The sequence below is a fragment of the Ovis canadensis genome, chromosome 3 (assembly GCF_042477335.2).
Source record: "Ovis canadensis isolate MfBH-ARS-UI-01 breed Bighorn chromosome 3, ARS-UI_OviCan_v2, whole genome shotgun sequence".
Classification (NCBI taxonomy): domain Eukaryota; kingdom Metazoa; phylum Chordata; class Mammalia; order Artiodactyla; family Bovidae; genus Ovis; species Ovis canadensis.
The window spans coordinates 118,379,042-118,403,087 of NC_091247.1; the positions used below are offsets into that span (position 1 = coordinate 118,379,042).

General features: G+C 37.2%; 1 protein-coding gene across 2 annotated transcripts in view; it reads left to right on the plus strand.

Annotated features, from left to right (window-relative positions):
• ZDHHC17 (zinc finger DHHC-type palmitoyltransferase 17) overlaps positions 1-24,046 on the plus strand; it is a 98,940-nt gene that overhangs the window by 62,294 nt on the left and 12,600 nt on the right. For both annotated transcript variants that reach the window (XM_069584076.1, XM_069584078.1), the window contains exons 8-11: positions 1,779-1,904; positions 16,932-17,074; positions 18,432-18,532; positions 23,359-23,483. In XM_069584076.1, coding sequence (XP_069440177.1) covers positions 1,779-1,904; positions 16,932-17,074; positions 18,432-18,532; positions 23,359-23,483 — 495 coding nt within the window. The remainder of the gene's footprint in view (positions 1-1,778; positions 1,905-16,931; positions 17,075-18,431; positions 18,533-23,358; positions 23,484-24,046) is intronic.

Below are 24,046 nucleotides of genomic sequence, written 5' to 3' on the forward strand. Positions count from 1 at the left end.
TCATTACCTCTTAGGTACCCGACCTTGATGGTCTCCAAAGAAGAGCTTTCCGTAGATTTAATAATGAAATTCAACCTCACTTAGGCAGAAAGTGGTCTTGCACCTTCCATAGTGTTTATCTCACCAAAACCCCTGAAGGTCTTCTCTTACTAGTCAGTTACATGCTCTAATACTCCATGATTCTTGTTACTGCTCATGTTATCACTTGCTGTTTTGGCTGACACATGGAGTGTTCAAATGTAGACTTGACCTGGAACCTTGGTTTTAGAATTTTTAAAATTAATTGCTTGTTTGTTTTGCCAGCTGAATAAATGAACTGTGCAAAAATAGTCAGACGACTAGAGGAGCAGTTGAAAGGCTTCTTAAAGCACCCTCCATCTTTTTATCTAGGCGATCCTTAGGTGTCACATGGCCCTCTAGTGGAGGGGATGCTCAGCTGGACCGAGGCAGCCGCAGGATATGCTCTGGGAGTTGTTGCCCAAGGGAGTGCTTTTATTCAGGTAATCTTTCAGTTTGGATTAATTAGCTGGTTCTGACAACCTAGGTGATAGAATTTTGGAATAGGTAGGGGGACATTTTAAAGTAAATATCCCTGTTTGTGGAGGATTCACCTAAGTTAGCCCATTTCTTATTAAATACTATTGATCTTTTTATTAAAGGATTGCTTAGGCTTTTTGTTTTTATAGTTGTGTTGCTCTTGCTGTTGCTCTTGGTGGTAGTGGTGTGTTTATTTTGTTGTTTGATTCTTTATTTTTCAGTGTTTTTTAAAAATTGAATAAACTGTATTCCATATTTGATTAATAATTATCCCTCACAAGTAAGGCACCCAGGCCTCCTTATTTCTTTATTTTCATCCAGTTTTTAAAAATAAAATTTCAGTACTTTTTCCCATTTTTAAAGTAATTTTGAATATTCATCCTTAATTCTTAAAATCTTGGCAAACAAAATTATTTTTTTCTTTTTAAGGAAGTAGATAAAAGTGGAGACTATGAAATAGAATAAAAATGTAGGTATATAACTACCAAAAGGAGAAATATGATTTTTAATTAATAAAGGCATAAAGAAGCATAAATTTAGAATTGGGGACACTCATTTCTTGTTTCTTCCTTTAAAATGTTCTAGTTTTGGTCATTTATACTTCCTGGCATTCTTTTTCTTGCAAGTAAAGGGAGCTTCAAGTCTCTAACATGAGTTTAACTCTTTTGTTACTGCCCTAGTTCTCTTGGAAGTTTCTGGATGGGTGAATGAATCTAGCATGATCAAGAATACCAACATAATAGTAGAAGAAGTGGCAGTTTTCTCTTTTTCTCCTCTCTCCTCTTCTCTAGACTTCTTTCGGCACTAAAATTAAACAGAGAGGTTTCTGGCAGTTTGGTATTATAGCAGGATGGTTTGTAGCAATTACTGTTCCTAATGAAACCCTTAAAGAATTTAGAATAACTGTATAAACTTAGTGATAGCCTCTGATCCAGCAGGTGCTAAAATACCTACTTTTTGATTACTCTCTAAAATAAGTAAAAATGCAAGCCAGAAATAGTCTATAGAATAGGATGTGTAAATATATTTTCTGAATGTACCTTAAGTGGAAAAGCATAAGTAATATATAATTTAGAGTCTTTTAGTAATTGACTTTGCCAAATGTAGAAACAATGTTAATGAATTAATAGTGCTGTCCGTTTATCTTTGTGGAAGTGCTTTAATTTTAGCTAGTCACTAAAATATTCTGCTTTTTCTTTTTCTCTTTTTTTAATGTGAATTTCTTCTGTTTATATCATCAGGGCGAATCAGCACTTGATTTGGCAAAGCAGAGAAAGAATGTGTGGATGATCAACCATCTGCAAGAGGCACGGCAAGCAAAGGGATACGACAATCCATCCTTCCTTAGAAAGCTGAAAGCTGATAGGGTGAGTCCGTGACTGAAGGCTTTCAACAGAGAGTCTTTTTGAGTAAGATTCATAAGTGTATTTTCTCAGCGTGTGTATGGGCTTTAGTCTTGGCACTGGCCAGTGCAGTGTTTTAAAGTATTATTTCACCCAGCTAAATAAAGGTAGAGACCAAAGTTTAAGAAGGATGGGTATATATGAGATTGTTTAGATGCCTGTTCACTACTAACATAAACTTTAATTCAGCTGGCCTTTGTCAAGTTTTTATAGAGAGATAATAAAACTTTTCCTTTTAAGTGTATTTGTTAGTATAATAATAATAACTTGTGAAAAATCTTAGTCCTTATGTATTTTGAAACTACTTACATCTCTATAGTTAATTTAAGCTTTCCATTCTTTTGTAATATGTTGTCACTTTCATTGAGAGAGAGAAACTTATTATTCTATTCTGTATAGAAAGCTCATTTTAAATCTTCCATAAAATCTTCAGTTTTAAACTGTGTGATTTTTGCCTTAGTTGCCTAATTGTATGATTTCAAAACTAAGAACATTTTCCCCAAAAGAAGGATCTGTATTCCTTAAAAATTTATTTCCTTAAAAGGGAAGACTAGCTGACTGATAGTTTTTGGTATATCTGAATAATTGATGAGACATTTGCTGACTTGTCAGTAATCACAAGTTGAATGGCATTACGCCTTGGGCATCATATATGTCTTATTCAGGCGGTTCTAATGGTGATACTTTTATATAAAGTTAACACTGATCTATCTGTTACCAAAACAAAATAAGTTTGGGGTAAAGGGAAACAGATTTGAAAGCATGCCTCATTGATATGTAGGATTTACATAGGATTTAAACTTCCTTAATGTCCTAATGAGCTGAAAAGTCCATTGGTCCATTACTTAGACATCAGAAGAATTAGATTTGTAGTTTATAAACTTGGCCATTTTCAGCCCCATATATGAGTCTGAGAAGCAGTTTTTGCATGTCATATCATCTTTTCATTTTACTATTTAGATATGATATTAAAAATAGTTAATTATTTATTGAGTGGGCCCCAAAGTTTCTTCTGGTTTTTCCATACAGTGTTATGGAAACTTTTAAACAAACTTTTTGGCCACCCCAATACTCTGATGTTGCTCTGTCCTCCAGGATTTAGAGCAGTTTTGCTCAACAGAGTAAAAAATGGCTAATTTCTCATAATAACTAGGCCACTAATAAAAATGTCTTTTGTTACTCTGGAACGTCTCATTATCTTTGTGCTTTCATTTGCTTAGTGAAGTTTTAGATGTTTACAAAATTATTTATTATAGCAGTAATGAACTATAATCAGGGTTATGTGTTTGAATACAGTTTCTTTTAAGAAGAGAGCTGCATTAAAAAGTTCTGCACAATTTTATTAACATTTGTGTATATTACTGTGATCAGTTCAGAAGTTGTATATTCCTGGTTTTTTTGTTTAAGCTTTTTGCATTAGTAGCTTTAAAAATACTATGTAATCTAAAGCAATCACTAGATAAAAATTCATGATTTCATTAACTGGGGCTTTGTGAAATTAAGTATTTGCATTTGTATAGACTATTCTCTTTCCATCTCACATTAGAAAAATTTAAATTATGAACATGACTGGATTTGCTAGTCTGTGAAGTATGTTCTGTATTTAAAACTAAACAAGAAAACGCCCAAGACTCAATAGCTTTTTACTAAAAATAAGTCAGCCCAAAAGGAAAAAAAATTATTTTTGGACACTGATTGTAGACAGATATGAAAGGAATCTTGATGAGTTATAAGGAAATCTCTAAATTAGTGTTTCTCAACATTTAAAAACCCAGGATCCCTTCTGTTAGCAGTGAAAATCTCACAAGGATTACTCTCTAATGTTTTTTATTAATTATGTGAAAATAAATCTGGGAAGATGGAGTAGATGTATTTTTCCCTATTCCTTCTTGCCAAGTACAACTAAAGAACCTGGATATTATGTACAAAACAAATATAGGAAGACTGAGGATGGAGAGAAGAAGGCAGAGAGTTAGGGAGCTAAGGATCCAAAGAGTAACGTGGTGGTGAGTTCCCTCGTTTTTCTTTTTTTGCTTCATATTTTCCAGAAGAGGAACTGACAAGGCCAACAACCCAGAATCATGAATGGGTACAGACTAAAACAGCTCCCCCAAAAGCTTGCCCTTAACCCAAAGACCACAAAAGAGACCGCATATTTGGCAAGGTAGAAACTTTTAGAAAATAAATTTCTGCTACAGCCAGAAACAACAGAAAAAACTGTGGACCCACCCTGACTCGTGCCAGCAAAGACCTAGCTTTCCAGCCTTACCATGCTACAGCGATGTGCCCCAGCTTCTCTCCTGGGGTGGGGTCAGGGAAGGTTGGGTAGAGAGCCGGGGTTTTCGTCCACACACGCTGTCGGTGAGCTCCCTTCCCCTGCTGTGTTAGTGGCGATCATGTAGGAAACAGGAATGGGGCACTCCTAGCCAGGGAGGTCACCAGTGAGGGGCACTGGGGACTTGGGAGCCCCACCTCTGCCCATCAGTAATGAGGAAGCCTCTCCTCAGTGTCAGTGAAGGCCCGCTTGGCAGCCTGGACTTCACCTCACCTGCCAGTAATGAGAAGGTATCCCTCTGCCTGCATCAGAGGAATCCACACGAAAGGTTTAAATATGATCCAGTGTCTCATAATACCCCAAATGTCTAGGTTTCAAAAAGAAGTTGTTCATCAAAACAAGAATCAAGAAGATCCGACTGAATGAAAAGAGAATCATTAGATGCCAGTGTAATATCAAAGATGTTAGAATTATGTGACAAAAGATTTTAAAACAATCATCATAAAAAGCCTTCAGTGAATACTTATGAACACACTTGAAACAAGTGAAAAATAGAGGCTTAGTGAAGAAATAGAAATATAGAAATAGACTGTAAATAAGAACCAAATGGAAATTGTAAAACTGAAAAATAAAATAACCAAAAAAATTTTAAAAGTCAGTGGATGAGTTCGACAGCAGAAGAGAAGAGAAAAGAATCAATGACCTTGAAGACAACAAAAGGAAATAAACGATGAAAACAAACAGAAAAGAACCTTAGGGGCCTGTGGTTATAACAGTATATCTAACATTGATATGATTGGGGTTCCAGAAGAAAAGAGGGTGGGGCTGAAAACATGCTCAAAGATATAATGGCCAAAAAATCCCCAAATTTTGCAAAAGACAGACTTGTAGGTTAACAAGTAGAACAAACCCTGAACAGATTAAACTCAATAAAATCCAGACTGAATGTATCATAGTGACACTTCTGGAAGCTAAAGACCAAAAAATAAAAATCTTAAACACCCCTAACCAGTAGGGATAAAACCATTCAGTAATAGTGGATTTCTGTTCAGCTGCTGCATTTTCCGAATGCCACATGGAAAGAACTATCAATTCAGAATCCTATATCCAGTGAAAATATGTTTCAGGAGTGAAGGAGAACACCACGTTTTTAGATAAAAGAAAAGTCAGAATTTGTAGACAGCTCAAACTACCGCACAGTTGCACTTATCTCACATGCTAGTAAAGTAATGCTCAAAATTCTCCAAGCCAGGGTTGAGCAATACGTGAACTGGGAACTTCCAGATGTTCAAGCTGGTTTTAGAAAAGGCAGAGGAACCAGAGATCAAATTGCCAACATCCGCTGGATCATTGAAAAAGCAAGAGAGTTCCAGAAAAACATCTATTTCTGATTTATTGACTATGCCAAAGCCTCTGACTGTGTGGATCACAATAAACTGTGGAAAATTCTTCAAGAGGTGGGAATACCAGACCACCTGACCTGCCTCTGGAGTACGTCAAGGTTGTATATTGTTACCCTGCTTATTTAACTTATATACAGAGTACATCATGAGAAACGCTGGACTGGAAGAAGCACAAGCTGGAATCAAGATTGTGGAGAAATATCAATAACCTCAGATATGCAGATGACACCACCCTTATGGCAGAAAGTGAAGAGGAACTCAAAAGCCTCTTAATGAAAGTGAAAGAGGAGAGTGAAAAAGTTGGCTTAAAGCTCAACATTCAGAAAACGAAGACAGCATCTGGTCCCATCACTTCATGGGAAATAGATGAGGAAACAGTGGAAATAGTGTCAGACTTTATTTTGGGGGCTCCAAAATCACTGCAGATGGTGATTGCAGCCATGAAATTAAAAGACGCTTACTCCTTGGAAGAAAAGTTCTGACCAACCTAGATAGCATATTGAAAAACAGAGACATTACTTTGCCAACAAAGGTACATCTAGACAAGGGTATGGTTTTTCCTGTGGTCATGTATGGATGTGAGAGTTGGACTGTGAAGAAAGCTGAGCACTGAAGAATTGATGCTTTTGAACTGTGGTGTTGGAGAAGACTCTTGAGAGTCCCTTGGACTGCAAGGAGATCCAACCAGTCCATTCTGAAGGAGATCAGCCCTGGGATTTCTTTGGAAGGAATGATGCTAAAGCTGAAACTCCAGTACTTTGGCCACCTCATGCGAAGAGTTGACTCATTGGAAAAGACTCTGATGCTGGGAGGGACTGGGGGCAGGAGGAGAAGGGGACGACAGAGGATGAGATGGCTGGATGGCATCACGGACTCGATGGACATGAGTCTGAGTGAACTCTGGGAGTTGGTGATGGACAGGGAGGCCTGGCGTGCTGCGATTCATGGGGTCGCAAGGAATCGGACACGACTGAGCGACTGAACTGAACTGAGTCCTGCCCTGAAAGTGGCTAAGAGGCGTTCTTTAGACAGACGGGAAGTGATAAAGGAAAGACTCTTGGAACATAATGTCAAGTAAGCAAAACTGCAGGCAGATGCAGTAGACTTCCTTCTGATTCTGCATCTTCCAAACTATGTGGCAGTCGAAACAAGCATCGCAGTATTGTTTGCTGTGGATCTGAATGCATGTAGAAAACAGTTTTGAGACAGCTTATGTTGTAGACAGGTAGGGACAGAGAGAGAATAATGGAGGTAAGGTTTCCACACTTCACTTAGATTGGTGAAATGATGACAGCAGTATACTGTCCAGTTCAGTTCAGTTGGCTTAAAGCTCAACATTCATAAGACGAAGATCATGGCATCCGGTCCCATCACTTCATGGGAAGTAGGTGGGGAAACAGTAGAAACAGTGTCAGACTTTATTATTTTGGGCTCCAAAATCACTGCAGATGGTGACTGCAGCCAGTATACTGTGATAAGTTATATTTATATTGTACTTAGAGTAGCCACTAAAAAAGGTCTTCAAAGAGATATAAATTCTGAAAAGCTTTTAAAGATAGTTATGAAAAGTTTATCAGTAACTCACAAGAAGATAGGAAAAAGAAAACAGAACCAAAAACAGAACAAATGGAAAACAAAACGTTAAATTATAGATTTATATCCTAACATATTGGAGAAGGCAATGGCACCCCACCCCAGTACTCTTGCCTGGAAAATTCCAAGGACAGAGGAGCCTGGTGGGCTGCAGTCCATGCTAAGAGTCAGACACGACTGAGCGACTTCACTTTCACTTTTCACTTTAATGCATTGAAGAAGGAAATGGCAACCCACTCTAGTGTTCTTGCCTAGAGAATCCCAGGGATGGCGGAGCCTGATGGGCTGCTGTCTATGGGGTCACACAGAGTCGAACACGACTGAAGCAGCTTAGCAGCAGCAGCATCCTAACTTATCAGTAGTTAGAGTAACTGTTTGTGTGCTAAGTCGCTTTAGTCACGTCCGACTCTCTGCGACCCTCTGGACTGAAGCTCTCCTCTGCCTGTGGGGTTCTCCGGGCAAGAATCCTGGAGTGGGTTGCCGTGTCCTCCTCCAGGGGATATTCCTGACCCAGGGATTGAACCCTTATCTCTAAGTCTCTTGTATTGGCAGACAGGTTCTTTACTACCACTAGTGCCACTCGGAAAGCCCAGAATAACTATAAATGGTCTAAATATACCAATTAAAAGACCGATATCGGCAGTGTGGATTATCCATGACTCAACTATATGCTGTCTGTAAGAAACTCACTTCACCTACAAGAATATTGAAAAGTTACTTGTATGGGCAAGTAGCAGAATAGAAATGACGTATGATTCCAAAAGCAGGCAAAGACAGTACAAAAAGGAAAACTCCAGGTATATCTCATTTTATTGCGCTTCACAGATATTGCTTTCTTTTTTTTAACAAGTGAAGTTTTGTGGCAGGCGGCATCAAGTAAGTCTTGTTGGTGCCAGTTTCAACAGCATTTGCTTATTTCATGTCTCCATGTCACATTTTGGTAATTCTTGCAGTATTTCAAACCCTCCACCAGCAAAAAGATTATGACTTGATGAAGGCTCAGGTGATGGTCAGCACTTTTTAGCAATTTTTTAGCAATATTTTTAAATTAAAAGATACGCTTTTTTTTGACATAAAGGTATTAATACACTATAGTATAGTATAAACATAACTTTTTTGTTGTTATTTTTCTATTTTCTTTTTTTATTATTTTTTACTTTACTTTTAAAATTGAAATATAGTTGATGTCCAATATTACGTCAGTTTCAGATGTACTGCGTAGTGACTTGACATTTGTATACATTATGAAATGATCACCACATTAAGTCTAGTAGCCATTTTTCCTGTATACATTTGTTATAATATTACTGACCGTATTCCTTACGCTGTTTTCCATTTGTTCTGTTTTTGGTTCTGTTTTCTTTTTCCTATCTTCTTGTGAGTTACTGATAAACTTTTCATAACTATCTATAAAAGCTTTTCAGAATTTATATCTCTTTGAATACCTTTTCTGGTGGTTACTCTAAGTACAATATAACATCCTATGGCTTATTAGTTTTATAATCGGAGGTTCGTACCTCTTAATCTCTTCCAGCCGCAGCCCCTTCCCCTCCGGTATCTCTGTGTCTGTTTTAGTTTTGTTTGTATTTTTAGATATCCCATGTAAGTGAGACCACGTGGTAGTAATATTTGTCTTTCTCTGATTTAGTCCACCTAGCATAATACCTCTCAGTCCATCCGTGTTGTCACAAATAGCAAGACTCCACTCTTCAGTGGCTGAGTAATATTCCATCATATGTATAGATCACACCTTCTGTATCCATTCATACCTCAGTGGGCACTTACGTTCCTTTTATATCATGGCTACAGTAAATAATACTGCAGTGAACACTGAGGTGTAAATATGTTTTCTGTTTAGTCCTTTTGTTTTCTTTGGGTAGATACCCAGAAGTGATATTTCTGGGACGTGCGGCAGTTCTGGTTTTAACTTTTTGCGGACCCTCCATAGTGCCTGTACCGATTTACAGTTACACCAGTAGTGGGCAAGGATTTCCTTTTCTCCACATCCTCACCAGCGTTTGTTTTTTCTCATCTCCTTTGCTGATGCCCACTCTTGCAGGTCTGAGGTGGCACCCTCTGCTGGTTTTGACTTGGGTTTCACCGATTAGTGGCGGGTGTGTCCGTTTTGGTGCCAGTGCTATGCTTTGTTGATTATTGTACCTGTGTGGTATAATGTGAAATCAAGGAATGTGATATTTTGGCTTTGTTCTTCTTTCTCAAGATTGCTTTGGCTATTCAGGTCATTTGTGTTTCCATACAAATTGTAGAATTGCTTGTTTTAGTTCTGTGAAAAGTGCCATTGGTATTCTGATAAGGACCACACTGGATCTGTAAATTGCCTTGGGTAGTACGGTCACTTACAATATCAGTTCTTCTAGTCTGTGAGAATGGTATGTTTTTGCATCTGTTGTGCCGTCTTCAGTTTCTTTTACCAATGTCTTAACAGTTTTATACTCAGTTTATACTGTTTTCAGAGTATAAATCTTCTACCTCTTTGGTTAGGCTTATTACTAGGTATTGAATTCTTTCTGATGTACTTGTAGATGGGATTGCTTTCTTAATTTCTCCTCATTGTTGGTTATTAGTGTGTGAACCAGCAGAGTTCAGTTTATTAGTCTCATGTCTTGTAACTGCTCAGTCCACCTGTTAGTGCTAATAGACTTTTGTGATGTCGTATGCATAGTGTCATGTCACCTGCAAACATCGGCCGTTTTACTTCTTCCTTTCCAATCTGGATTCTTCTTTTCTTTTTCTTGTCTCACCGCTGTGGAGGAGTGTGCATCTTTGTCTTGTTCCTGACCTTAGAGGAAATGCTTTCAACTTCTTGCTATTGAGTATGATGTTACCTGTGGGTTTGTCATATATGGCCTTTTTTATATTGAGATAGGTTTCCTCTATACCCACTTTTGTTGAGATTTTTATCATAAATGAATGTTGAATTTTGTCAAAAACTTTTTATGTATCTCTTGAGATAATCATATGATTTTTATTCTTCAGTTTGTTATTGTAGTATGTCATACTGATTGGTTGGCTGTTTGGGTGGCCCCAGGCAGTGGTAGGGGCAGTGCTTGCGGTGTGCTGCCTGGATGGAGGGTGGGGCCAGGTTCTGGGGACCAATAGGCTAGAGGGAGGATTCTAAAATGCTTCTTTCCAACCCTAATGTTAGTGAAAGTGAAAGTTGCTCAGTTGTGTCCAACTCTTTGTGACCCCTTGGACAATACAGTCCATGGAATTCTCCAGGCCAGAATACTGGAGTGGGCAGCCTTTCCCTTCTCCAGGGGATCTTCCCAACCCAGGGATTGAACCCAGGTCTCCCACATTGGAGGTGGATTCTTTACCAGCTGAGCCTCCAGAGAAACCTAGTGTTATTAGGGTAAAAGAAGTTCCCCAAAAGAGCTGCCACCAATTTCTGTATATGTAGGGGTCTTTTATTTGCTTTCTGCCGCTCCAGAGGACTCTTCAAGCTTAGCTAGTAGATCTATTCCAGGCTTCTAACTGTTGCCTCTTTGTGCTCGTACTTTGGAGCATCTGAATTTTGCCAGTGTCCTTTAAAACAGAATCTCTGTTTCCTGTGGACCTCCAGCTCTCCTGAAATGGGTCCTGCTGGTTTTCAAAGCCAGATGTGTGGAAGCTTTTCTTCCTAGTATAGGAGGACCCTTGGCTGGGGAGCCCCACATAGGGCTTAAACCACTTCTTCCTTGGGGAAGACCTCTGGGATTGTGATACTCCTTCCATTTGTAAGTCCACTGATCCTGGAGATGTGAGCTCTGGTTATACTGTGTTCACCCCTTCCTGCCATCTCATTGTGGTTCCACCTTTATTTCTTTAGTTGTGAAAAATCTTTTCTGCTAGTCTTCAGGTTATTTTCCTAGAGAGTTGCTCTGTAAATGGTTGTAAAGTAACTTGTATGCTGAAAAAATTTTAAATGCCAATGAAAGAAATCAAGGATGATCTAAGTAAGTGGGGAAACTTACTGTGTTCATGAATTGGAAGATTCAATGTAGTAAATGTATCAGTTGTTCTCAAATCCTGGGAAGATTTTTGTCTTTTTCTTTTTCTTTTTTTTTGTATAGCCAAAACTTACTTGGACTTAGAATACCTAAAACAATTTTGAAAAAGAAGAATCACTGTCTGCAGTTTTAACACGTGCTATATATATAGCTTCAGTAGTCAAGACTCTGTAGTATTTCTGGAGAAATAAAATAACCAGTGAGACAGAATAGAGAGCCTAGAATTAGAATCATGAAGATGTGCCCACAGATGTTTGACAGATGTATAAAAACGGTTCAGTGGAGGAAACATAGCCTTTTCAGCAATTGATATTGGAGCATCTGGACATGCATAGGCAAAAAAATAAACCTCTACTCAGACCTCATACTGCATTAGTAAACTAACTCACAGCTGTTGAAGACTTAAATGTGAAATGTAAAACCTAAAAATCTAGGGCTATGCAGAGATCTGATATAAAAAGCATGATCCATAAAGGTAAAAATTGATCATTCAGATTTGAATCAAAATTAAAACTTATGTTCTGTGAAAGACTCTGTTATTAAAATGAAAATGAAGACTACAGACTGGGATAAAGAATTTACAAGCCACATATCCAACAAAGGGACTAGTTTCCAAGATATATTAAGAGCTTTCAAAACTCAAAAGTGTAAAATCAAATAATCCAATTAGAAAATAGTTTAAAGAAGAGACATTTTTACCAAAAAAGGTATAAAAGTAACAGGCACATGAAAAAATCTTCAACATCGTTTTAGTCATTTGGGAAATTCAAATTGAAACTGCAGTGACTTACTGTTACATACCTATCTGAATAGCTGCAGTAAAAAGTTACCGCACCGCCAGATGCTGATGAGGGTGCTGAGAGACTCAGACATCGCTGGCAGACACGTAAAGCAATACAGCACCCTGGAGGGCAGTTCGGAACACGTAGTTCCATACAACCCAGAAATCATACTCTTAAGCGTTTATCCCAGAAAAGGAAAACTGACGTCCACACACAGATTTGTATGTGAATGTTCATAGCGTTCATACTCATGTATTCATAATATTAGTTCATATATTCATAACAGACCCCAAATGGAAAGAACCCCAAAGTCCTTCAGTGGGTGAATGATTAAACAAACACACACATTCATTCTGTGAAATATTCCTCAGCAATAAAAAGGAATGAACTAATGGTCTGTGTAGTAACCCAGTGAATACCCAGAAAATTATGAATGAAAAGCCAAGCTGTCACTGTTTGCAGGTGACATTATACTATATGTGGAAAATTCTAATGATGCCAGTGGAAAACTGCTAGTGCTCATCAATGAATTTGATAAGGTTACTGGATGCAAATCTAATATATAGAAATCTGTTGCATTTCTATACACTATCAATGAAATATCAAAATGGGAAATTAAGGAAACAATCTCATTTACCATTGCATCAAAAAGAATAAAGTACCTAGGAATAAACCTATCTAAGGAGATAAAACACCTGTACTCTTCAAAAAAACTATAAGCTACTAGTAAGAGAAATTGAAGATGATACAAACAGATGGAAAGGTATATGATGTTCTTGATTTGAAATAATCGATATTGTTAAAATGACCATACTACCCAAGGCAGATTCAGCACAATCACTATCAAATTACTGATGGCATTTTTCTTTGACCTAGAACAAAAAATTTTACAATTTCTTTGGAAACACAAAAGACCTGGAATAGCCAAAACAATCTTGAGAAAGGAAAAGGGGAACTGGGAGAATCATGCTCCCTGACTTCTGACTCTACTACAAAGCTATGGTAATCAAAACAGTATGGTACTGGCACAGAAGCAGATGTATATGGCTCAGTGGAATAGGACAGAAAGCCCAGCAAGAAGCCCATGCAGTTAGGGTCAGTTATCTACAACAAAGGAAGCCGAAATATACAATGAAAATAAGGCAGTCCCTTTGAGAAGTGGGTGCTGGGAAAACTTGACAGCTTCATGTGAAAGAATGAAATTAGAGCTTTCTCTAACACCGTGTATAAAAATAAGCTCAAAATAGATTAAAGACCTAAACGTAGAACTGGATACTGTGAAGCTCCTAGAGGAAAACAAGCAGAACACTCTTTGACAGAAATCATGGTAATATTTTTCAGATCCATCTCTAAAGAGTAATGGAAATAAAAACAAAAAGAAACAAATGGGACCTAATTAAACTTAAAAGCTTCTGCAAAGGAAAGCATAAACAAAACAGACAACCTGCAGGATGGGAGAAAATATTTGTAAATGATGTTGCCATCAAGGGATTAATTTCTAAAATAAAAAGCTCATAATAGCTTACTATAAAAAAAGAAAACCCGATCAAAAAAATGGGTGAAAGACCTAAAGAGACATTCCTCCAAAGAAGACATACAGGTGGCCATGAGAAGATGCTCATTATCACTTATTATTAGAGAAATGCAAATCCAAACTACCATGAGGTGCCACCTCACCCCGGTCAGTATGTGTTTGCATATTCACAGATTGGCAGCAGAGCACCGGTCGCCTAATCCTGCTCCCACCAATGTTCCTCTTTCTCCTGCGTGCTCAGTCATGTCCAGTTCTTGGTGACCCTGTGGAACCTGTAGCCCAGCAGGTCCTTCTGTCCATGGAATTTTCCAGGCAAGAATATGAAACAGGTTGCCATTTCCTCCTCCAGGGGATCTTCCCAACCCAGGGATTGAACCCATCTCTCTTGCATCTCCTGCATTGGCAGGTGGATTCTTTGCCACCATTAGTCCCACCCGGGAAGCCTGCTAATCAGAATGGGCATCATTAAAATGTCTACAGATAATATATGCTGGAGAGATTGTGGAGAAAAGGGAACTCTCCTGTGCTTTTGGTGGGAATGTAAATTGGTGCAGTCACTATGGGGAACAGTATGGAGGCTCCTTAAAAAACTGAAAGTAGTTACCATATGATCAAGCAGTCCCACTCCTGGGCATGTATCCAGATAAAACTCTCTTTCAAAAAGACACATACACCCCAGTTTTCATAGCAGCGCTGTTTATAATAGCCAAGACATGGAAGCAGCCTAAATGAGGGAAAGGGAAGTCGCTCAGTCGTGTCCGACTCTCTGCGACCCCGTGGACTGCAGCCTAAGAGGCTCCTCTGTCCATGGGGTTTTCCAGGCGAGAATACTGGAGTGGGCTGCCATTTCCTTCTCCAGGGGGTCTTCCCGACCCGGGGATCAAACCCAGGTGTCCTGCATTGCAGACAGACGCTTTACCATCTGAGCCACCAGGGAAGTCTAAATAAGATAAGGATGGTATATATACAGAGTGGAATGTTACTCAGCCATAAAAAATGAACTAATGCCATTTGCTGCAGCATGGATGAAGCTAGAAACCATATTAAGCCAGAGAAAGACAAATATATAATATCACTTATGTGTGGGATCTTAAAAGCTGACATAAATGCATGTCTTTACCAAATGGAAATAGACTCACAGACATGGAAAGAAGCATGGTGACCAGAAAGGATGAGAGGGGTGGGGGAGATAAGCTCCATCTGTGCACTACTGTGTATGAAATAGATAAGCAACAGGGGCCTACTGTGTAGCAGCACAGGGAAATGTATTCAGTGTCTCGTAATAATCTATAATGGGAAAGAATCTGAAAAAGAAGGTATACGAACATTCCTTTATATGTATGACTGAAATTACTTTGCTGTACACTTGAAGCTAATTTAACAGTGTAAATTAACTGTACATCAGTTTTTAAAATAGATTAAAAATTGTAATTATTTAAAAACAAAAAGTGTAATTAAAGAACTGAATTGAATCTGGGTGGTAGATTCACTTCAAAATCCCTTCAAATTTACTACATATTTGAAAAATTCTGTAATTAAATATAAAATTTTCTGTATCTATAAAAGCAGCATATCACCATTACATCTTTACAATATTGTAATATGTGTGTTAAATGACAGCTTGAAAAACATCCAGGAATCACACACGTAGGTTTTTAACTGGGTGAAATGAGCCAGTGTTCACACAAAAAATTATAGGTCAATGTTTCTGATGGCTTTATTTACAATCAGAAACTGGGAACAAGCATAGTCTCTCAGCTGGGAAGTGGATAGGCAGACTGTGTTAAATTCTTAATGGAATACTACTCAGCCTTCAAAAGGACCTTACTACTGATACACGAAACAAATGGATGAATGTCAGATGCGTCACCTAAGTGAAAGAAACCAGATTTAAAAGACTGCATTAAGTGTGACCCCTTTCATGTGACATGCATGCAAAGGAAAAAGTCAGAGGACAGATAGCAGACTAGTGTTTGCCAGGGCTGTGCCTCGTGGCACAGGGTGTTTGCGGGCTTGATGGGGCTGTGCTGTGTCTTGATATTCACGCTTGTTACACAACTGTGTATATTCATCAAAACTCAGAGGTATACACAAAAAAGGGTGAATTTCACTGTATATAAATTGTGTCTTAATTTTTAATAAGGATGAAAATGTGCCCATTGCTGGGGGGAAACAAATGTCTTGACTAAAAACAAGCCAGATTAAAGATAATTTTAGAAAACACCTTTTCAAATGCCCCACGCTCACCTTCTCTCCCACCAGTATCTGCCCTTACTCATATACTCTTCTCAGTTACACGCTCTCTCATGTCTTGATACAAAATCCACACATAATAGAGATGAAAAAGAAATTGGAATGATGATATTTCACAACAGCATAAAATTAAACTCTGAAGTTGATGTGTTTAATTATTAGTCTAAGTTAAAATTACACAATTAGTTCAGTATATGAATTACAGTGACTGAGTTGGGGAAAACAGTCATTTATATGAAAAAAGTGTTTATTTCATTAGAAGCCAGTGGTATGAAAGGGTGCTAAAAAGGTCTGATATAATCTTGGCCTTCAAAAAGGTAAGTATTCAATGAGGAGAGTGATGTTTACACTGAGCTTTGTTAAGTCACAATTGGAGTGTCTTATATAATTTTGTCCTTTAACATAACTCAAGACTTAATAGCTGCCTATAAACCTGTGAAGGGTTGTTACGTAGAAGAGGCAGGAGACTGTGCGTTGCTCCAAAGATACGGTTGTAATAGCTGTTAGAAGGAAGCAGGCAGGTTTTGTACTTAGGAGTATTTCTAACAGTTAGACCAGTACAAAAATGAAATGGTACTGCAGCTGAAGTTTTAAGCACTGTACTTTGACACATGTTCAGAGGCACATCATCTCTATTCTGTGATCTCTGGGACTCTAAATAAAGTTGATTTTATTCTCTTACTTTGGTATTTTAATATACTATTTACACGTATCATTCAAAGTACCCTCTCCGGGTTACACACACCGTTCTCCTTCTCTGATGCAGCTGTTAGGCCTCCAGTCATTCTGTCGCCTTCGTCTCCTTCGATGTCAATGCACTCGTTAAAATCGGCTGTTATTTTCATGAATGGTTTTTGGCCCATCCACATGTTAGCAGGTGGTACCTGCTGTCTTCTGTATCTGACTGTCTAAACCCACTCTTATAGCTCGTGTTCTCATTTTCCACAACTTTAACCAAGTACTTTTAAATTGCTTATTTAATACCTCTTCCTAGAAAACAGACTAGCACCTTGAATACTTTCTGCACATAGTAGGTATATTTGATAATTTCACCTCTGCTGTGTGTTTTCACAAAGGTAACAGTGATTCACATTGAGGTTACTTGAAACATGAAAACTTTTTTTTTTTTTCCCCTGTCCAGGAATTTCGGCAGAAAGTAATGCTGGGAACTCCTTTCCTAGTTATTTGGCTGGTTGGGTTTATAGCAGACCTAAATATTGATTCTTGGCTCATTAAAGGGCTAATGTATGGTGGTGTTTGGGCTACAGTACAGTTTCTTTCAAAGTAAGTGTGTTGTTTTTAACTGTATTTTTAACCAGACAGGTAAAAGTCATAATTTGCACCTGGCTATGTAAAATTAATGTATATTTAGAACACTGCCTTTATGTAACATGTTTGATCTTAATGTAATGTGAAAGAATTTTTGGCAAATTTATATCTGACATCTTTAACATTTTTAACATCGTTGTGAAAAATGACTGTAAAGGTACTTTTAGTGACTAAGTCTAACATTTTTAAGGCTAAAACACAGTTTTAAAACTTTTCAATAGACATGAACGTGAGTTTGTTGAACTCTGAATGTAATATATTGCTTATTTCTGGATAAGTACAATGCCTGAGCTTACCTTTCCATAGAAATTAAGTTTTCTCTGGCCATAGGCAGTATGCAAGAAAGAGGTTTAGTTTTAGCTCAAGGGAACATCTAAGCATTTGAAGAGTCTAAGCATATGAAGTGGGCTCGGTTGTTTTTTAAGATTTTCTCCTTTGTTCTCTAAACATTGTGTGTGTTCTGTTTGCTTCTTATCCTTAGTTCCTATTGCCCTAAAGTTTGTCCCAACAAACTAGAAGTTATTTATGGTCCAGAATTTCCCACCTAATTTCCATTCCTTTAGTACTTTGTTTTCACCAGAATTTCACAAGAGAGATCTGAAAATAATTCACCGAGATGAGAGTGAATGGTAGGGCGCCAGTGTGGTAACTCTCAGGAGGAAACCTAACCTTATTTTAGTGTTGACTTTCACCAAGAGGTGTGAGTAAGAATTCACCAGTTCTGCCTTCTTAGCATACATGGATGGTTGCTAAGCATACACAGTCCTGCTTAGTGTTTAATAAAATTTATCAGCGTTTATTTTTTCCTGAATTCTAAATGCCGTAAATAATGATCTTTAATCCCTCCAACCTAGCTGGTTCATTCTCTTTGAAAAGATGTACTGAAAGCTTAGTGGGAATGTGTAGGTAAGGAGAAATAATGATGCAGTGAAAAACTTGGGGATTGCTTTGCCTCATTTGTTAAAATTATAACATGCTTTTGGTGAGTAGCAAGCTGGATGACAGAGTTACTATATATGCTAAAGTGGGTTTTTTATTTAAAAGAATAGGAATACAATGAAATTCTAAAGTTGGAACGTATATATAATATAATTCTCATTCTTGATGAATTAGCTTCAGACTTGAGTCATTCAGCTGTGCATTCATGTGTTACTGATCACTGTGGAAAACAGCCTTCATATCTAAGCATCCTGAATTTCTGGGTTTTGTTAAAAAGTTTACTATGCGGAATAGATGTAATTTTCATTTAAATAAATAGTCATTTTTACAATGAAATATAGAGTTCACATTTTATAAAACTTGTGTCTTACAGATCCTTTTTTGATCATTCAATGCATAGTGCATTGCCCCTTGGAATATATTTGGCAACCAAATTTTGGATGTATGTGACATGGTTCTTCTGGTTTTGGAATGATATCCTTTGGTTATAAAGGTTTTATCTAAAACAATTTTTGTTTGTTTAAACAAATGTTTAATAATTTAACATAGCTGAGCTACTCACTATATACTAGAATAAAACAGTTTTATTAGAAAAATAAGTATGAACTAATGTATTTTTAAATGTTTCATATTTAATAAATTGCTTTTCAAAGCTGCTTTTAATAACATCAGTAGTAATAAAATATTGATAAAAGTGACCATTAATTGAGTTTTTAAAGGGCATTTTCCTAAATACTTTGTGTTCCATTTACTACACATCCTATTACGTTTATATTGTTGTCTCCATTTTACAGATGAGAAAACTTAGGTTTAAGTAGGTTAATCTGTTATTTTTTCTCAAGATCACACAGCTAGTCTCTGATAAAGTAGAGCAGAAGCACACGTCTGTCTGATTCTCTAAGACACGCTGCCCCTTTGGACTGAGCTGTGATTTTCGTGTCTCAGTGTCATTTTCTCTGCACCTTTTCTTACTGTCGCACTTATTACTGTTCTGCTGTGATAGGTAACAGTTAATTTTCTCTTTTGCTTATGAAAAGCCTTTAGTGGTGTATCTTCAGATGTTTGCTAAGTTCAGCAAATTATTTCGATGTACTATTTTTTTTCGATGTACTTTTTAAAGGTAGTATAATTTGACATTGTAAATTTGTGCATGTGTGTACATCTAAGAAATAAGGACAGTGTCAGCTTTCGATGTTTTAATAGAAACAATCAGTAAGGCAGTATGTTTTATTATAATAAAGGTACATGTTTGATGTCTTAAATCATTCTTCAAAACATTACTGTCAATATAAAAAGTATATGATATTTTAAATGGTATGCAGTATTCAGTGACTTAACTGTTCTGAACAATATTAATTATTACTGATACCTGATTTCGCTTCATAGTCTTGCATATTATAATATTGCATTCTTTTTTGTTAAGTTGTCCTGTGTATTACTAGACAAAAACAGAATATGCTTATTTCTTTGTGAAACTGAGCCGCAGAATTTTAACTGTGCTTCTGAGTCTTAATTATCACAGCATTATAGGATTACTTTTTAAAATACTTTCTTAGCATAGGGTCTACTGCAATTTTTTCACTTGCAGTTTTTACCAGCTCATTCTGGGCCTGTATTATACTTTGATATAAAAATTGTTCTTCAGAGATTTATTAAGCATTAGAATTCTCTTATTGGATTATTTAATGAGTAAAACGTAACTGCTCATTTTCAGTACCTCATCTATTTTAAATTTATAAAAAGCACTGACCTCTGAAATGACTAGTATTCCAGACATATTTTCTAACTTGGCTTCCTAAATCGGACAGTAAGTTTAATGTTCCCCCCCCAAAAAAAAAAAAATCCAGTCCACATCTCAAAATATTTTAGACTGTTGCTGTACTGTTAATCTGTTTGCATTTAAGTAGAGAAAAGCAGGATAATTAGTAAATTACAAATAGTGAAAACTTTACGCCAGAGAGTTTCATATAGTCCATATATCAGCTTTTGCTGAGGAACTTCAGATGGCACTTAAGCTCTATACTTGGAGACCATTTTAAACAGCACAGTCACCAACAAAAAGCACACAGATGCTGAACAAGAAGGCAAAGTATTGCCGTGTTTAGCTCAACTGGAAATGTGTGCATAAGGCAACTCATGTTTATTGTTACTTTGCACAGAGTCACAAATGACTGCAGAAGCATTCTAAATATTGGTTTTGGGGTTACAAATAAATTTTAGTTAGTAGACATGAGGGTCAACTGTATATAAGTTATTTTAATTTCTCATATGTTACTCAGCTTCAGTGTTTTTGTGGTGATAATGAGTCTTATATTGATATAAACCATTTGTTATAATAAATAAACAAATTCTACTATTTGATATATAGTTCTTCAGATATATTATGTTACTTGGTTCTCAGAACAGTTCTTTGAGATTAAAAAAAAAAACATACGAATCATAATGCTGTTTTCTAACTGAGTGAAAAATTGAGGTTCATAGAAGTTGTATGCCTTGCTCAAAGTTACATAGCCAGGTAATTATTGAGAGTCTGGTATAGAGCCCAGTTCTTTGACCTGATACAGTATATCTTCAAATGCCCTATATTATACACTGACCATAATTTTTACAAGGAAATAATAAGAGATCAGATCAAAGGTTTATTTACAGAGAAGTTTATCATTGTACCATTTATAGAGAAAAAATGGAAATAACTTGAATAGGAGGATAGATTTATCAGTTATCCGACATGTGGTAGACAATAAAATATCCGTTAAAATGCTTTTCTAAGACTTAGTGATGTGGTGTCATACTTATAACAAAAAATACTAAATTGTATTTACAGAAAGATTCCGATTATAGAATGTGTGAGTGATGAGAGCTGGAAGTGAGCACATGCAGTGGTAGCTGTGGTTATTTCTGGTAGCGATTTGCTTGCACTTTTACTTGAAAATTTTGCTCATACTTCTGTAATTATCATACAGCTCTAAAATTCACTGTCGTAAGTGATGTAGTCTACTGTTTGCTGTGTTGACAAAGCTTTCGAAATAGGTTGTTAGGAATTCTGTATCTAAAACTAAATCAGTTTTCAATCAGGTCTTGAGCTTCTTAAATCAGAGGTGGATGTGATCATTGTTCCCATAATAGTCAATGACTCACAATATTCTGTAGAGTACTTTGGAGAGGCAGGATAGCATATGTAGTAAGAGCCTCGGTTTTATTACCAGCTTCATCTCAAATCCGTTCTTTAATCTTAGACTGCTTGCTTAGCCTCTGCCTTGGTTTTGTCATGGGGATGGCAGGAAGCTTTATCATTGGGTTTTTGTGCAGCCTAAATGGCGTGTGGCTTCCCAGGTGAGTCAGGAGACGTGGGTTTAATCCCTGTGTCGGGAAGGTCCCCTGGAGAAGGAAATGGGAGCCCACGGGGAATCCCACGGACAGAGGAGCCTGGCAGGCTCTAGTTCATGGGGTTGTGAAGAGTCAGACATGACTGAGCAGCTGAACAACAAGAACCTGATTGATACATTTATTACATATGTTAGCACTTTTTGAAACTGTTATAATAAAGATTTTGCACTGAAAAATGCCACCATTCAGCATTCTTGGCACATAACATTTACCCAGCTTTATTCGTAAGCTTTATTTATTTTTTATTTTATTCTGGCTGTTGAAAGAGCTGGAAATCTGGCTTTCTGCGTATTCTGTGCTGGCTGTTCCCATGGATTTTGGAGAATGAGGATGGTGAAAGGTGGACGTAAACGGGACTGGAGCAAGAGAATCACTTTTGTGCGTGGCAGCTGATAGTAACTACTCTCCTTTCTTCTTCCTTTTTGTTCCTCCTGTGTTTTAAGTGGCTGGGTAGTGTTTTGGTATTTACCAAACAAAGGCAGGTTTGTTTCATTCACGAAACTGTTCTTTCTCAACCTGTGCTTCCATGAGAAACGTAAGGAGTGTGTATACATGATAATGTCTAAAAATCTTGCAGAATATTTATATGATACTCTTTTTTAACAGGAGAAAAGCATACACTTTCTTTTTGGTTGTATCCTGCAGTCTGTGGGATCTTAGTTTCCCCACCAGGGACTGAACCCAGGCCTTTGGCAAAGAGAGTTTGGAGTCCTGGACTACCAGGGAATTCCTAGCATATATGTTTTACTAAATCTTTTCTTTTTTTTTTAACGTGTACTTAGTGAAAGTGAAAGTCACTCAGTCGTGTCCGACTCTTGCGACCCCGTGGACTGTAGCCCGCCAGGCTCCTCTGTCCATGGGATTCTCCAGGCCAGAATGCTGGAGTGGGGTGCCATTTCCTTCTCCATGTACTTAGGGGCCTTCAGAAATAATGAAGACCTAACAAATGAACAGAGTAGGAATCTTCATGCCTTTTAGACCAATAGTACATTTGTGAAGAATAACAAGAGAAAGATTTGGGCTGAGGCAGTCAGTTGGTGGGGGTGTGGCCCGCAGACGTGTGGGAGGACGGATGGACGTGAACGGTTAGTGCAGTCAGTGTGTGAACAGAGATCCCTGTCATCAGCGTCCATCCCAGACTTCTGTGAGGGGCCTTTCCTTTCTTCCTTGGTACAAGGACGGCACCATTCTCACGGGCAATTTCGTGGACAGCTTTTGCCTTGGAAATCTTGGAAATGGAGTGTTTTGTGCCTCAAAAATGTGTTGCTCTAGCAACATTGCTTTATTTTTCCCAGTGTTATTGAAAATAGTCTTTGATTCTTCACTTAACATTTATAAGTGCCTGGTACATTTATTATGTTTTTATTAGGAAGGAAAATGTAACCAAAGAAAGTATTTCTGTTTTAAGCAAGTTTATAAATACTTTTTCTAAAATTAAAGTCAACTTGAATGTGGGCAAAAATGGCAATGAAGAGAATGTAAAAACAATCTTTTAAATATATGGGTATGATATCTAAGTGTTTGGTAGATTTTAATGAATATAGATAAAATAATATGCTGATTACTTTGGACATGAGAAGTCCCTCATTTTTGTCAAAAGAAGTAATGGTCATTTAAAAATAATGTATTCACTGACTTTAAAAACGTGTCAGATAAACTTACCCTACATGATTTAGGATTTGTAAGCAATTGACATTTTTGGTTTTTGCGTTTACTTATGAGCACAATGGAAAATGTGTTTGTTGTGATGTAATAGACTAGCATGTGCAGATGGAATTCATTTTGATGTAATAAACCATCTTGTACTTTTTTCTAGGTTTCTTTCTATGTGTGATAAAATCTTACAGATTATAAATTTACCTATAGTAATAACTAGTTTTCATCGCTTCTTTAGATTCCTTAACGTTAGGCACATCTCAATTTTCTATTTATCCATCTTCCATTCCTTGCCAACAGTATTGCACTTTTCTACAATTTTGGAAAATCTTGGAAATCAGATCCAGGGATTATTAAAGCCACAGAAGAACAAAAGAAAAAGGTAGCAAGATACAATCTAACTAGTTACATGTGTTTTATTGCCAGATTATCAGTATTTTTAGCAGATACGAGAGTAAAGAAACTGGGAATTTCAAACCAATCTGAGATTATGTATATAGTTGGTGCTCTTGAAATGCCTGTCCTTAGACTTCTGTGACATGTTAAAATGACATTTTAATATTTAACGTTTCTCTCCTTTCTAAGGATTATGATTGTTTTGAGGGACTAATACAGTATTTTAAACATCTCTGTAAAGCTTCAGCAAATAAATTTGCATTCGTTAAATAAATGTTTGTTAAAAGACCATGTAAACTAGAAGGCCAGAAAACTGGTTGATAGTATAGATAAATTGTTCTAATAGCTGACATATTTGTATATGTGATCCAGGGCACCCGTCATCTATGTCTCAGGTACTTAAGGGAAGCCAAATTTATAATCCAAAGAGGTCATGTTAAGTGGAGAAATAGACCAGAGGCAGTTAAATTATTTTAAGAGTCATTTGACCCAGTCCCTGAGAACAGAGCAAATCCTGATGCGTCTTTCTATCCGCAGTCGACTAAAGCA